At 45.5% G+C, this 16,803-nt stretch overlaps 1 protein-coding gene across 1 annotated transcript; it reads right to left on the reverse strand.

Annotated features, from left to right (window-relative positions):
* Positions 1-651: 651 nt before the first annotated feature.
* Positions 652-16,755, reverse strand: LOC135441538 (serine/threonine-protein kinase LMTK3-like; the record flags this gene model as incomplete). The annotated part of the gene is made up of 10 exons (XM_064701090.1): positions 652-659; positions 701-2,944; positions 2,987-3,321; positions 3,414-4,013; positions 5,112-5,255; positions 6,993-7,117; positions 8,377-8,461; positions 12,164-12,360; positions 14,797-14,881; positions 16,637-16,755. Coding segments are annotated over 10 exons (3,942 nt in total), but the record flags the coding sequence as incomplete, so codon positions are not given.
* Positions 16,756-16,803: the final 48 nt, after the last annotated feature.

The following is a 16,803-nucleotide window of genomic DNA, read 5'->3' on the forward strand; positions in this document are numbered from 1 at the left end:
ACACCTCTGATGGCTTTGGGGACACCTCTGGTGGCCTTGGTGACATCTCCAATGGCTTTGGGGACAGTTCTGGTGGCCTTGGTGGCCGTGGTGGCATCTCGGGTGGCTTTGGGGATACCTCGGGTGGCCTTGGGGACAGTTCTGGTGACCCCGGTGGCATCTCTGGTGGCCTTGGTGGCATCTCGGGTGGCTTTGGGGACACCTCTGGTGGCCTTGGGGGCGTCTCTGGTGGCTTTGGGGACAGTTCTGGTGGCCTTGGTGGCTTTGGGGACATCTCTGATGGCTTTGGGGACACCTCCGGTGACCTTGGGGACACCTCTGGTGGCCTTGGTGACCCCTCTGGTGCCTTTGGGGACATCTCTAATGGCCTTGGGGACACCTCTGATGCCTTTGGGGACAGTTCTGGTGGCTTTGGGGACATCTCCAATGGCTTTGGGGACAGTTCTGGTGACCTTGGGGACACCTCTGGTGGCCTTGGTGGCATCTTGGGTGGCTTTGGGGACATCTCCAATGGCTTTGGGGACAGTTCTGGTGACCCTGGTGGCCTTGGTGGCATCTCTGGTGGCTTTGGGGACATCTCTAATGGCCTTGGGGACACCTCTGGTGGCCTTGGTGGCCTTGTTGACACCTCTGATGCCTTTGGGGACACCTCTAATGGCCTTGAGGATACCTCGGGTGGCCTTGGTGACACCTCTAGTGCCTTTGGGGACAGTTCTGGTGGCCTTGGTGACATCTCCAATGGCTTTGGGGACAGTTCTGGTGGCCTTGGGGACAGTTCTGGTGGCCTTGGTGGCCTTGGTGGCATCTCGGGTGGCTTTGGTGACACCTCTGGTGGCTTTGGGGACAGTTCTGGTGGCTTTGGGGACACCTCTGGTGGCCTTGGTGACACCTCTGGTGCCTTTGGGGACAGTTCTGGTGACCCCGGTGGCATCTCTGATGGCTTTGGGGACAGTTCTGGTGACCCTGGTGACACCTCTGGTGGCCTTGGTGGCCTTGGTGGCATCTCTGATGGCTTTGGGGACAGTTCTGGTGACCCTGGTGGCATCTCGGGTGGCCTTGGGGACATGGCCGGGCTCAGCGGCGCCGTCCCTCGTCCCCACGGTGACACCGCCGGTGACAACTGCGACGTCCGGGGGGGCACCGGGGGCAGGGGGCGGGCTGGGGTCAAAGGTGACCGGGCTGGGGTCAAAGGTGACCGGTCTGGGGTCAATGTCCGGCCTTGACCCAACGATGATTGGTCCAAGGTCAACGATGACCGGTCGTGACCCAACGGTGACCGGTCCTTGGTCACTGACTGGTCTGGGGTCAATGTCCGGCCTTGACCCAAAGGTGACCGCTCTGGGGTCAACGGTGACCTGGCGTGACCCAACGATGGCCGGTCTGGGGTCAATGTCCGGTCTGGGGTCAATGATGGCCGGTCTGGGGTCAATGTCCAGTCTTGACCCAACGATGGCTGGTCTTGACCCAATGGTGACCAGTCTTGGGTCAACGATGACCGGTCTGGGGTCAATGTCCGATCTTGGGTCAACGATGGCCGGTCTTGGGTCAATGGCCGGTCTTGGGTCAATGATGACTGGTCTGGGGTCAATGTCTGGTCTGGGGTCAATGTCCGGTCTTGACCTAGCAATGACCGGTCTTGACCCAATGGTGACCGATCTTGGGTCAACGATGGCCGGTCTGGGGTCAACGATGACCGGTCTGGGGTCAATGTCCAGTCTGGGGTCAACGATGACCGGTCTGGGGTCAATGTCCAGTCTTGGGTCAATGTCCGGTCTTGGGTCAACGATGACCGGTCTGGGGTCAATGTCCGGTCTGGGGTCAACGATGACCGGTCTGGGGTCAATGTCCGGTCTTGGCACAACGATGACCGGTCCGGGGTCAATGTCCGGTCTGGGGTCAATGTCCCAGTTTGGCACAATGATGACCGGTCTGGGGTCAATGTCCGAGTTTGGCACAACGATGACCGGTCTTGGTCCAATGTCCGGTCTTGGGTCAATATCTGGTCTTGGGTCAACGATGACCGGTCCTGGCTCAATGTTGAGTCTTGGGTCAACGATGTCCGGTCTGGGGTCAACGATGACCGGTCTGGGGTCAATGTCCGGTCTTGGCACAACGATGACCGGTCTTGGTCCAATGTCCGGTCTGGGGTCAACGGTGACCGGTCTTGACCCAACGATGTCCAGTCTTGACCCAAGAGTGACCGGTCTTGGATCAATGTTGAGTCTTGGGTCAATGGTGACCGGTCTGGGGTCAATGTCCGGTTTTGGCTCAAGGATGACCGGTCTTGATCCAATGTCCAGTCTTGGGTCAATGGTGACCGGTCTGGGGTCAATGTCTGGTCTTGGGCCATCAATGGCCGGTCTTGATCCGACGGCGACCGGTCTTGGGTCAACGATGACCGGTCCAGAGTCAATGGCCGGTCTTGGGTCAACGATGACCGGTCCAGAGTCAATGTCCGGTCTTGACCCAATGGTGACCGATCGTGGGTCAATGATGACCAATCTTGGGTCAACGGTGACCGGTCTGGGGTCAATGTCCGGTCTTGACTCAATGGTGACCGGTCTTGACCCAACGATGTCCGGTCTTGACCCAATGGTGACCAGTCTTGGTCCAATGTCCGGTTGTGACCCAATGGTGACCGGTCCTTGGTCAATGTCCGGCCTTGTCCCCTTGGGGTCATTTCCAGTGACGTCCCTTTGGCCGTTGACCTTTCTTGACCCAACGGTGACCGCTCTTGGGCCAGCAATGTCCGGTCTTGACCCAACGGTGACCGCTCTTGGGCCAGCAATGTCCGGTTTTGTCCCCAAGGCGCCACCTCCGGTGACAACGGTGACAGTGACCTGTCGTGACCCAACGATGACCAGTCTTGGGTCAGCGATGACCAATCTTGGGTCACTGTCCACTCTTGACCCAACGGTGACCGGTCTGGGGTCAATGTCCGGCCCTGACCCCACGGGGTCATCTCAAGGGACAACGGTGACGTCACTTGGGCCGTTGACCTTGTTTGGGTCAACGATGACCAGTCCTGACCCAACGATGACCAGTCCTGACCCAACGATGACCGGTCTTGGGTCAATGTCCACTCTCGACCCAACGATGACCGGTCCTGGCTCAATGTTGAGTCTTGGGTCAACGATGACCGGTCTTGGGTCAATGTCCGGTCTTGACCCAACATTGACCGCTCTTGACCCAACGTTGACCTCTCTTGGGTCAACGATGACCATTCTTGGCCCAATGTCCACTCTTGACCCAACGATGACCTCTCTTGGCCCAATGTCCGTTCTTGACCCAACGATGGCCGGTCCTGGGTTGATGTCCACTCTTGACCCAACGATGACCTCTCTTGACCCAACGATGACCGCTCTTGACCCCGCGCCGACCCCTCCCCGCCCAACCTCCGTCCCCTCCCCCACTCGGGCGACAAAACCTCCCCGACCGTGACGTCACCGATGACGTCACCGATGATGACGTCACTGCCGCCTCCTCCTCCCCCACCGCCCCCTGGGGGTGACAACGCTGCTGGGTGGGGCGGCTCTTTGGCCACCCCCGATGACGTCACTGATGACGTCACTGATGACGTCACCGATGACGTCACCGCCGCCCCGTGCTGCTCCTCCAACCTGACGAAAAACTCCGACGCCCCCGAGGGGCTCCGAGCCCCCAGCACGGGCAGGACCCCGGGGGGCGGGGACGGCTGGGTGACGTCACCGATGACGTCATCAGTGACATCATCACCACCCTTTTGGCTCCCCCACGGGCGCTGTGGGGCCGGGGCTCCCCCAGCGTCCGGCAGCGGCTCCAGCAGCGGGAACGGGGACATTGTTGGGGACATTGGGGACAGCGTTGGGGACATTGGGGACAGCGTTGGGGACAGCGTTGGGGACATTGGGGGTGGCACCGTTGGGGACAGTTGGGGACACGGCCGGGCCAGCAGCGAGGACAGGCGGGCGTGGAGCTGCTCCAGCGTCGGGCGCTGGGCCGCGGGCAGGCGGCACGAACGCAGCAGCTCCGACCTGCGGGACACAGAGGGGACATTGAGGGGACACTGGGGACACTTAGGGGAATGGGGACATTGGGGACATTGGGGACATTGGGGACATTGAGAGGATTTGGGGACATTGGGGACATTGGGACATTGGGGGATTTGGGGACATTGGGGACACTGGGACATTGGGGACATTGAGAGGATTTGGGGACATTTGGGGGGATTTGAGGGGATTTGGGGACATTGGGGACATTGGGGACATTGGGGACATTGAGGGGATTTGGGGGCATTGGGGGGAATTGGGGACTTTTGGAGTTTGGGGACATTTGGGGACATTTGGGGGGATTTGGGATATTGGGGACATTGGGGACATTTGGGGACATTGAGGGGATTTGGGATTTTGGGGACATTGAGGGGATTTGGGGGGATTGGGACATTTTGGGGGATTTGGGGATGTTGGGTACATTTGGGACATTGGGGACATTGGGGGGATTTGGGATATTTGGGACATTGGAGTTTGGGGACATTTGGGGACATTTGGGGACATTGAGAGGATTTGGGACATTGGGGACATTGGGGACATTTGGAGGGAATTGGGACATTTGGGGATTTTTGGAGTTTGGGGACATTTGGGGGGATTTGGGGATGTTGGGGACATTGAGGGGATTTGGGATTTTGGGGACATTTGGGGACTTTTGGGGTGTTTGGGGACATTGGGGGGATTTGGGGTGATTTGGGGACATTGAAGGGATTTGGGATTTTGGGGACATTGAGGGGATTTGGGACATTTGGGGTCATTGGGGACATTTGGGGACATTGGGGACATTGAGGGGACATCAGGGACGGATTCCCCCAATTTTCCCCAAAACTCCAATTTACCCCCAACCCCCCCAAATGTCCCCAATGTCCCCAATGTCCCCAAATGTCCCCAATCCCCCCCAATGTCCCCAATCCCCCCAGTGTCCCCAAATGTCCCCAATCCCCCCCAAATGTCCCAACCCCCCCAGTGTCCCCAATGTCCCCCAATGTCCCCAATCCCCCCAGTGTCCCCACTGTCCCCAATCCCCCCCAGTGTCCCCAAATGTCCCCAATCCCCCCCAAATGTCCCCAATGTCCCCACTCTCACCATGCCGGTGGCAGCGCCGCCCGGGGCGGGGCCATTTCCGGGGCGTGGCCGCTCCGGAGCCGCCCAATCAGCTGCAGGTCCGACAGGTGGGGGAGGGGCTGAGCCCCCCACTCCAGGAGCTCCCACAGGGTCACGCCCAGGGCCCTGGGGGGACAAACGTGTCACCAATGTCACCTCCATTGTCACCTCCATTGTCACCAATGTCACCATTGTTATTCTCATTGTTACACCATTGTCACCATTGTCACCTCCATTGTCACCATTGTCATCGTTGTCACCATTGTCACACCAATGTCACCATTGTCACCATTGTCACCTTAGGGTCACCATTGTTACAGCAATGTCATCGTTGTTATTGTCATTGTTACATCATTGTCACCATTGTCACCATTGTCACCTTCATTGTCACCTCCATTGTCACCTTGGGGTCACCATTGTCACCATTGTCACCATTGTCACCTCCCACAGGGTCACGCCCAGGGCCCTGGGGGGACAAAGGTGTCACCATTGTCACCTCCATTGTCACCTTCATTGTCACCATTGGGGTCACCATTGTCACCATTGTCACACCAATGTCATCATTGTTATTATCATTGTTACACCATTGTCACCATTGTCACCTCCATTGTCACCTTGGGGTCACCATTGTCATCATTGTCATCGCTCTTACAGCAATGTCATCATTGTCACCTTCATTGTCACCATTGTCACCATTGTCACCTCCATTGTCACCTTCATTGTCACCTCCATTGTCACCTTCATTGTCACCTTCATTGTCACCTTGGGGTCACCAATGTCATCATTGTTATTGTCATTGTTACACCATTGTCACCATTGTCACCATTGTCACCTCCCACAGGGTCACGCCCAGAGCCCTGGGGGGACACAGGGACATTGTCACCTCCATTGTCACCTCCATTGTCACCTCCATTGTCACCATTGTCATCATTGTCACCTTCATTGTCACCTTGGGGTCACCATTGTCACACCAATGTCATCGTTGTTATTGTCATTGTTACACCATTGTCACCAATGTCATCATTGTCACGTCATTGTCACCATTGTCACCTCCCCCAGGGTCATCCCGATGTCCCCCAATGTCCCCAAATCTCCCCAAAATCCCCCCAATGTCCCCAAATCCACCAAAGTCCCAAAATGTCCCAAAAGCCCCCAATTTCCCCCAATGTCCCCAAAGTCCTCAAATGTCCCCAATGTCCCCAATGTCCCCAAATCCCCCCCAGTGTCCCCAAATCCACCAAAGTCCCAAAATGTCCCCAATGTCCCCCAATGTCCCCAATCCCCCCAATGTCCCCAATCCCCCCAATCCCCCAAATCCCCCCAATCCCCCCAATGTCCCCAATTCCCCCAAATCCCCCCAATCCCCATAATGTCCCCAATCCCCACAATGTCCCCCAATGTCCCCCAATGTCCCCAAATCCCCCCATTGTCCCCAAACCCCTGAGTGTCCCCGGTGTCCCCAAATCCACTAAAGTCCCAAAATATCCCCAATGTCCCCCCAATGTCCCCAAAGTCCCCAAATCCCCCAAATCCCCCCAATCCCCCCAACGTCCCCAATGTCCCCAATGTCCCCAACGCCCCAAACTCCTCCAATCCCCCCAAATCCCCCCAATGTCCCGAATGTCCCCAATGTCCCCAAATCCCCCCAATATCCCCCAATCCCCCCAAATGTCCCCAATCCCCCAAATGTCCCCAATCCCCCCAATCCCCCCAAATCCCCCCAATGTCCCCCAATGCCCCCAATGTCCCCAAATGTCCCCCAATGTCCCCAAATGTCCCCAATGTCCCCATCCCCCCAAATGTCCCCAAAACCCCCAAATCCCCCCAAAGTCCCCAAATGTCCCCAAATCCCCCCGTCGGTACCAGACGTTGCTCTCTGGGCTCTGCGGCGCCACCTGGAGGCTCCCCCGGGGTCCCTTTGTCACCAGCTCGGGGGCCACCCAGCGCAGGGGCACCAGGGCGCGCTCGGGGGTCACGTAGTAATCCTCCTGAAAACGGGGAGAAAAACATGAAATTTACGGAATTCCCGAAAATTCCAAAAAAATCCCGGGGATTTGGTGAAATTCCCGCGAAATTCCGAGAAATTTCGGCGAAATTACGGCGAAATTCCGAGAAATTTCGGCGAAATTTCACGAAAATTCAGCACGAAGTGCCCCCAAAAAATCCCTCCAAAATTTCCCCCAAATCTTCCTCCAAAATTTCCCCCAAAATTCTCCCAAAATCTCCCCCAATTTCCTCAAAATTATCAAAATTAACAAAATCCCGAAGGATTACTGTGGAATTTTAGGGAAGTTCCCAAGAAATTCCTGGAAATTTAATGAAAATTCCGCCCAAAGCGTCCCCAAAAATCCCTCCAAAATTTCCCCCAAAATTCTCCCAAAATCTCTCCCCATTTCCTCAAAAATTAACAAAATTCTGAGGGATTACCGTGGAATTTTAAGGAAGTTCCCAAGAAATTCCTGGAAATTTCATGAAAATTCCGCCCAAAGCACCCCCAAAAATCCCTCCAAAATTTCCCCCAAAATTCTCCCAAAATCTCTCCCCATTTCCTCAAAATTAACAAAATTCTGAGAGATTTCCGTGGAATTTTAGGGAAATTCCCAAGAAATTCCTGTGAAATTTTTTTAAGAATTCCACAATTTTTTGATGTCGGCAAAGTTCCCAAATCCCCCCAAAATTCACCAAATCCCGAGGACATCCCATGAAATTTAATAAAAATTACACTCAAATTCCCTCAAAATTCCCCCAAAATCCTCTCCAAAATCCAAAAAATTTCCCCAAATTCCCCCCAAAATTCCTCCCCAAATAATTCCCCCAAATTCCCTAAAATATCCCCCAAAAATAGCCCAAAATCCCTCCAAAACTCCTGAAAAAATTCCCCAAAATCGCTCCCCAAATCTCCCAAAAATTTCCCCAAAATTTCCTCCAAATAATTCCCCTAAATCTCCCCAAATTTCCTCTAAAATCCCCCCCAAAATTCCCCCAAAATTTCCTCAAAATTCCCCCTAAAATTCTCTTTTAAATCCCCAAAAATTCCCCAAAAATTCCCCCAAAATTCCGCCAAAATCCCCCTCAAAAATCCCAAATTTACCCCAAAATTCCCCCTAAAATTCTCTTTTAAATCCCCAAAATTCCGCCAAAATCCCCCTCAAAAATCCCAAATTTACCCCAAAATTTCCTCCAAAAATCCCAAATTCCCCCAAAATCCCAAATTTCCCAAAAATTCCCATTTTTCCCCCAATCTGACCCGGTAGTGGGCGGGGCCCAGGCCGTAGTCGCCGATCCGCGCCGTCAGCTCCGACGTCAGCAGAACGTTCCGGAGGGCCAGGTCGCTTTTTGGGGCAAAAAAAGCAAATTTTGGGTAAAACCACCAAAATTTAGAAAAATCCCAAAATTTGGAGGAAAATAACGCGAAAATTTGGGGAAAAAACTCAAAATTTTGGTGAAAAAACTCAAAATTTTGGATGAAAAAATTCAAAATTTTGGATGAAAAATGATGAAAATTTGGGGGAAAAAGAACAAAATTTAAGGAGGGAAATGTGAAATTTTTGGGATGAAATCCTGGGATTTTGGGGGTTTTTCAATGGGATTTTTGGGTGGGAATTTTGGATTTTAAAGGGGGTTTTGTGGGATTTTTTACAGGGATTTTAATGGGATTTTTATAGGAATTTTTTGATTTTTGCAGGGAATTTTAATGGGATTTTTCATGGGATTTTTATAGGAATTTTTTGATTTTTGTCAGGAATTTTAATGGGATTTTTATAGGATTTTTTTTATTTTTGCAGGGAATTTTAATGGGATTTTTATGGGATTTTTATAGGAATTTTTTGATTTTTGCAGGGAATTTTAATGGGATTTTTGATGGGATTTTTATAGGAATTTTTTGATTTTTGCAGGGAATTTTAATGGGATTTCAATGGGATTTTTATAGGAATTTTCTGATTTTTGCAGGGAATTTTAATGGGATTTTAATGAGATTTTTATAGGAATTTTCTGATTTTTGCAGGGAATTTTAATGGGATTTTAATGAGATTCTTATAGGAATTTTCTGATTTTTGCAGGGAATTTTAAAGGGATTTTAATGAGATTTTTATAGGAATTTTTTGATTTTTTACAGGAATTTTTAAAGGGATTTTTATGGGATTTTTAAAGGAATTTTTTGATTTTTTACAGGAATTTTAATGGGATTTTTTGATGGGATTTTTATAGGAATTTTTTGATTTTTGCAGGGACTTTTAATGGGATTTTTGACGGGATTTTTATAGGAATTTTTTGATTTTTGTTAGGAATTTTAATGGGATTTTTATCAGAATTTTTTGATTTTTGCAGGGAATTTTATTGGGATTTTTGATGGGATTTTTATAGGAATTTTCTGATTTTTGTCAGGAATTTTAAAGGGATTTTAATGGGATTTTTATAGGAATTTTTTGATTTTTGCAGGGAATTTTAATGGGATATATTTTTTTAAGTGAAGATGGGATAATATTGGGATTTTGATGGGATTTTGATCTGATTTTTAGTGTGAATTTTGGATTTTCCGGGGGGGATTTTTTGTTGGAATTTTAGATTTTTACAGAGATTTTAACCTGAATTTTAAATTTTAACTGGATTTTTGATGGGAATTTTTCATTTTTATGGGATTTTTAGTGGGATTTTTAGTGGGAATTTTTGATTTTCATCGGATTTTTTGTGGGAATTTTGGATTTTCATCGGATTTTTGGTGGGAATTTTGGATTTTTATGGAATTTTTAACGGGATTTTTTGTGGGAATTTTGGATTTTTACGGGGATATTAATGTGATTTTTGGTGGGAATTTTAATGGGGTTTTTATGGGGAAATTTTGGATTTTTTAAATGGAAATTTGGAATTTTAGCGGGGTTTTTGATGGGAATTTTGGATTTTTATGGGAATTTTGGATTTTAATGAGGACATTAATGCAATTTTTGGTGGGAATTTTAATGGGGTTTTTATGGGGAAATTTTGGATTTTTTAAACGGAAATTTGGAATTTTAGCAGGATTTTTGATGGGAATTTTGGATTTTTACGGGATGAATTTTAATGGGGTTTTTATGGGGAAATTTTGGATTTTTTTAAATGGAAATTTGGAATTTTAGTGGGATTTTTGATGGGAATTTTTGATTTTTACGGGATTTTCTGTGGGAATTTTGGATTTTAATGGGGATATCAATGTGATTTTTGGTGGGAATTTTAATGGGGTTTTTATGGGGAAATTTTTGGATTTTTTAAATGGAAACTTGGAATTTTAACGGGGTTTTGATGGGAATTTTGGATTTTGACGGGATTTTTTGTGGGAATTTTGGATTTTTACGGGGATATTAATGTGATTTTTGGATTTTAATAGGTTTTTAATGGAAATTTTGAATTTTAACTGGATTTTTGATGGGAATTTTTTTATTTTTACGGGATTTTTGGTGGGAATTTTAATTTGGATTTTTTTAAATGGAAATTTGGAATTTTAACGGGGTTTTTGATGGGAATTTTTTTATTTTTACGGGATTTTTGGTGGGAATTTTAATTTGGATTTTTTTAAACAGAAATTCGGAATTTTAGCGGGGTTTTTTATGGGAATTTTGATTTTTACGGGATTTTTTGCGGGAATTTTATGGGGATTTTTTTAAATTTCGTATTTTCCCCAATTTTGGGCTGAATTCTGGGGATTTTGGGTACCTGTGGACGAATCCGTGCGAATTTTAATTGGATTTTTAATGGGAATTTTGGAGTTTGATGAGGCTTTTAATGTGATTTTTATGGGGATTTTAATGGGACTTTTACAGGGACTTTTTGGTGGGATTTTTTTTAATGGGGTTTTTAATGGGATTTTTATGGAATTCGGGATTTTTACAGGGATTTTTGTGGGGAAATTTTGGATTTTCACCGGATTTTTTTTGTGGGAATTTCTGATTTTTATGGGAATTTTTTTACGGGATTTTTTGTGGGAATTTTGGATTTTAATGGGGACATCAATGTGATTTTTGGATTTTAATAGGTTTTTAATGGAAATTTGGAATTTTAAACAGGATTTTTGATGGGAATTTTGGATTTTGACGGGATTTTTTGCGGGAATTTTGGATTTTTATGGGAATTTTTTTACGGGATTTTTTGTGGGAATTTTGGATTTTAATGGGGACATCAATGTGATTTTTGGTGGGAATTTAAATGGGGTTTTTATGGGGAAATTTTGGATTTTTTTAAACGGAAATTCGGAATTTTAGCGGGATTTTTGATGGGAATTTTGGAGTTTTATGGGGATTTTAATGGGACTTTTACAGGGACTTTTTGGTGGGAATTTTAAATTTTAATGGGATTTTTGGTGGGATTTTTTTATTGGGATTTTTTTATGGAATTGGGGATTTTTACAGGGATTTTTGTGGGGAAATTTTGGATTTTCATCGGATTTTTTTTGGGAATTTTGGATTTTTATGGGAATTTTGAACGGGATTTTTTGTGGGAATTTTGGATTTTAATGGGGATATCGATGTGATTTTTCGTGTGAATTTTAATGTGATTTTTGGTGGGAATTTTGGATTTTAATAGGATTTTGATGGAAATTTGGAATTTTGATGGGATTTTTGATGGGAATTTTGGATTTTTACGGGGATATTAATGTGATTTTTGGTGGGAATTTTAATGTGATTTTTGGCGGGAATTTTAATGGGGTTTTTATGGGGAAATTTTGGATTTTTTAAATGGAAATTTGGAATTTTAACGGGGTTTTTGCTGGGAATTTTTGATTTTGACGGGATTTTTGATGGGAATTTTGGATTTTTACGGGGATATTAATGTGATTTTTGGTGGGAATTTTAATGTGATTTTTGGATTTTAATAGGTTTTTAATGGAAATTTGGAATTTTAGCGGGATTTTTGATGGGAATTTTTGATTTTAGCGGGATTTTTGATGGGAATTTTGGATTTTGACGGGATTTTTTGCGGGAATTTTGGATTTTCGTGGGGATTTTTTTAAAAATTTCGTATTTTCTCCTATTTTTGGGCTGAATTTGGGGGTTTTTGGGTACCTGTGGACGAATCCGTGGCGGTGCAGGTGGCGCAGCCCCCGCGTCACCTCCAGGGCCAGGCGCTGCAGGGTCCCCAAAGCGCGGGGGGGCGGGGCGGCCACGCCCCCGGACACGCCCCCGGACACGCCCCCTGCCCAGGCCACGCCCCCGGCCACGCCCTGCCCCCGCTGCGCCCGCAGGTAACGCTTCAGGTCACCCTAAAAAGGGATAAAAAAATTATCAAAAATTATCGAAAATTATCAAAAATGATCAAAAATTAACCCAAAATTAACCCCCAGGTAACGCTTCAGGTCACCCTAAAAAGGAAATAAAATAAATCAAAAATTATCAAAAATGATCAAAAATTAACCCAAAATGACCCCCCAAGTAATGCTTCAGGTCACCCTAAAAAGGGAATAAAAAAATATCAAAAATGATCAAAAATTAACCCAAAATTACCCCCCAGGTAACGCTTCAGGTCACCCTAAAAAGGGATAAAAAAATTATCAAAAATTATCAAAAATTAACCCAAAATGACCCCCCAAGTAATGCTTTAGGTCACCCTAAAAAGGGAATAAAAAAAATCAAAAATGATCAAAAATTAACCCAAAATTACCCCCCAGGTAACGCTTCAGGTCACCCTAAAAAAGGAATAAAATAAATCAAAAATAACCCAAAATTACCCCCCAAGTAATGCTTTAGGTGACCCTAAAAAAGGAATAAAATAAATCAAAAATTATCAAAAATTAACCCAAAATCACCCCCCAGGTAACGCTTCAGGTCACCCTAAAAAAGGACAAAAAAATTATCAAAAATTATCAAAAATTATCAAAAATTAACCCGAAATGACCCCCAGGTAACGCTTTAGGTCACCCTAAAAGGGAATAAAAATCAAATTAAAATTGACATAAAATTATCAAAAATTAACCCAAAATCACCCCCAGGTAACGCTTCAGGTCACCCTAAAAAGGAATAAAAATCAATTTAAAATTGACCTAAAATTATCCCAAAATTAACCCAAAAATTACCCCCCAGGTAACGCTTCAGGTCACCCTAAAAAAGGGAATAAAAAAATTATCAAAAATTATCAAAAATTAACCCAAAATGACCCCCCAAGTAATGCTTCAGGTCACCCTAAAAAGGGATAAAAACATTATCAAAAATTACCAAAAATTAACCAAAATTACTCCCCAGGTAATGCTTCAGGTCACCCTAAAAGGGATAAAATAAATCAAAAATTATCAAAAATGATCAAAAATTAACCCAAAATTACCCCCCAGGTAACGCTTCAGGTCACCCTAAAAAGGGATAAAAAAAAATTATCAAAAATTATCAAAAATGATCAAAAATTAACCCGAAATTACCCCCCAGGTAACGCTTCAGGTCACCCTAAAAGGGATAAAAAAAAAATCAAAAATTATCAAAAATTATCAAAAATTAACCCAAAAATACCCGTCAAGTAATGCTTCAGGTCACCCTAAAAAAGGAATAAAATAAATCAAAAATTAACCCAAAATGAACCCCCAAGTAATGCTTTAGGTCACCCTTAAAAAGGAATAAAAATCAAATCAAAAATTAACCCAAAATTACCCCCCAGGTAACGCTTCAGGTCACCCTAAAAGGGAATAAAAATCAAATTAAAATTGACCTAAAAGTATCAAAAAATTAACCCAAAATGACCACCCAAGTAATGCTTTAGGTGACCCTAAAAAAGGAATAAAATAAATCAAAAATGATCAAAAATTAACCCAAAATTACCCCCCAGGTAATGCTTCAGGTCACCCTAAAAAAGGAATAAAATAAATCAAAAATGATCAAAAATTAACCCAAAATTACCCCCCAGGTAATGCTTCAGGTCACCCTAAAAAAGGAATAAAATAAATCAAAAATTAACCCAAAATGAACCCCCAAGTAATGCTTTAGGTCACCCTTAAAAAGGAATAAAAATCAAATTAAAATTGACCTAAAATGATCAAAAATTAACCCAAAATCACCCCCAAGGTAACGCTTCAGGTCACCCTAAAAAGGGAATAAAAAAAATTCAAAAATTATCAAAAATTAACCCAAAATTCCCCCCCAGGTAACGCTTCAGGTCACCCTAAAAAGGGATAAAAAAATTATCAAAAATTATCAAAAATAATCAAAAATTAACCCAAAATGACCCCCCAAGTAATGCTTCAGGTCACCCTAAAAAGGGATAAAAAAACCCCCAAAATTTACCTAAAATTATCAAAAATTAACCCAAAATTACCCCCAGGTAACGCTTTAGGTCACCCTAAAAAAGGATAAAAAATTATCAAAAATTATCAAAAATTAACCCAAAATTACCCCCCAAGTAATGCTTTAGGTTACCCTAAAAAAGGACAAAAAAATTATCAAAAATCATCAAAAATTATCAAAAATTAACCCAAAATCACCCCCCAGGTAACGCTTCAGGTCACCCTAAAAAGGAATAAAAAAAAATCAAAAATTAACCCAAAATCCCAATTTTACACCCCAAAATTCGCTTTTTTCCCATCCGAAATTCTGCTTTTCCCTCCCAAAATCCCAATGTTAGGCCCCAATCTCATTTTTCCCCCCCCGAAATTCCCGGATTTTCCCGGATTTTCCCGGATTTTCCCGAATTTTCCGGAATTTTCCCGGATTTCGCTCACCAGCTGGCAGAACTCCCAGACGAGCAGCAGGGGGCGCTCCCGGCACCCGCCCAGGCAGCGCAGCAGGTTCGGGTGGCGCAGCGTCCTGGGGACACCGAAATCACCGGAATTACACCCAAAATTTGGCAGAAAATCGCCCCGATTTCACCCAAAATCGCCCCAAAATCACCCCAATTTCACCCAAATTCTGCCCCAAAATCCCCCAAATTTCAGCCAAAATTTGGGGTGGTTTTGGGGCAATTTTGGGGTCTTTCTGGGCTATCTCGGGGTGGTTTTTGGGGTGGTTTTTGAGTAATTTTGGGATGTTTTTGGGTGGTTTTTGGGGTGGTTTTTGAGGAATTTTTGGGGATTTGGGACGGTTTTTGGATATTTTTGGCTATTTTTGGGTTGGTTTTTGGAATATTTTTGGGTGGTTTTTGGGGCGGTTTTTGGTGTTTTTGGGTGTTTTTTTGGGTAATTTTGGGCTATGTTTGGGTTTGTTTTGGGGGCAGTTTTGGGCTATTTTTGGGGTATTTTGGGGCAGTTTTGGGTTGGTTTTGGGGCAGTTTGGAGTGGTTTTTGGGCTATTTTTGGGGTGGTTTTTGGGTCGGTTTTGGGGCAGTTTTGGGGCAGTTTTTGGGGTGTTTTGGGTGTTTTTTTGGGGTGTTTTTGGGGAAGTTTTGGGATGGTTTTGGGTATTTTGGGGGGTTTTTGGGGCGGTTTTTGGGTGGGTTTTGGGTGTTTTTTGGGTAATTTTGGGCTATTTTTGGGTTGTTTTTTGGGGCAGTTTTGGGGTATTTTGGGGGTTTTTGGGGTGGTTTTTGGGGTGGGTTTTGAGGAATTTTTGGGTGGTTTTTTGGGAGGTTTTTGGGGTAATTTTGGGCTATGTTTGGGTTGGTTTTTGGGGCATTTTGGGCTGTTTTTGGGGTGGTTTTGGGTTGGTTTTGGGGCAGTTTTGGGGTGGTTTTTGGGGTGGTTTTTGAGGAATTTTGGGGTATTTTTGGGTGGTTTTTGGGGTGTTTTGTTAGGTAATTTTGAGCTATTTTTGGGTTGGTTTTGGGGCAGTTTTGGGATGGTTTTGGGGTATTTTTGGGGGTTTTTGGGGTGGTTTTTGAGGAATTTTGGGGTGTTTTTGGGGTGGTTTTTGGGACAGTTTTGGGGCAGTTTTGGGGCAGTTTTGGGGTAGTTTTTGGGGTGTTTTTGGGTTGGTTTTGGGGTGGTTTTTGGGTAATTTTGGGCTATTTTTGGGGCTATTTTTGGGGCAGTTTGGGGGCGGTTTTGGGTTGGTTTTTGGGATATTTTCGAGTTGGTTTTTGAGGAATATTGGTGTGGTTTTGGGTGGTTTTTGGGGTATTTTTGGGTTGTTTTTGGGGTATTTTTGGGTGGTTTTTGGGGTGGTTTTTGGGGTGTTTTTGGGTGGTTTTTTGGGTTGTTTTTTGGGGTATTTTTGGGTGGTTTTGGGGATGTTTTTGGGTGGTTTTGGGGGTGGTTTTTGAGGAATTTTGGGGTGGTTTTGGGTGTTTTTTTGGGTTATTTTTGGGGTAGTTTTTGGGCCGGTTTTGGGGCAGTTTTGGGCTATTTTTGGGTTGGTTTTGGGTTGGTTTTTGGGGCAGTCTTAGAGTGGTTTTGGAGTGGTTTTTGGGCTATTTTTGGGCTATTTTTGGGCTATTTTTGGGGTATTTTTGGGTGTTTTTTGGGTATTTTTTGGGTAATTTTGGGCTATTTTTGGGGATATTTTTGGGGGCAGTTTTGGGATATTTTTGGGGCATTTTTGGGGTGGTTTTTGGGATATTTTTTGGCTATTTTTGGTTTTGGGTTGGTTTTTGGGTTATTTTTGGGGCGTTTTTGGTGTTTTTGGCACCTGTAGGGCTCGGCCTCGGCCAGGAATCGCCTCCTCTCGGGGGTCCCGGCCCCCGCCCGCAGCTCCTTCAGCACCACCTGGGCGGGGCCGGGACCCCCCCTCAGCTCCCCCAGGATCACCTGGAAAACCCAAAAACACCAAAATTCAGCAGCCAAACAGAAACGGCA

Source organism: Zonotrichia leucophrys, unplaced genomic scaffold, assembly GCF_028769735.1.
Source record: "Zonotrichia leucophrys gambelii isolate GWCS_2022_RI unplaced genomic scaffold, RI_Zleu_2.0 Scaffold_334_56776, whole genome shotgun sequence".
Classification (NCBI taxonomy): Eukaryota; Metazoa; Chordata; class Aves; order Passeriformes; family Passerellidae; genus Zonotrichia; species Zonotrichia leucophrys.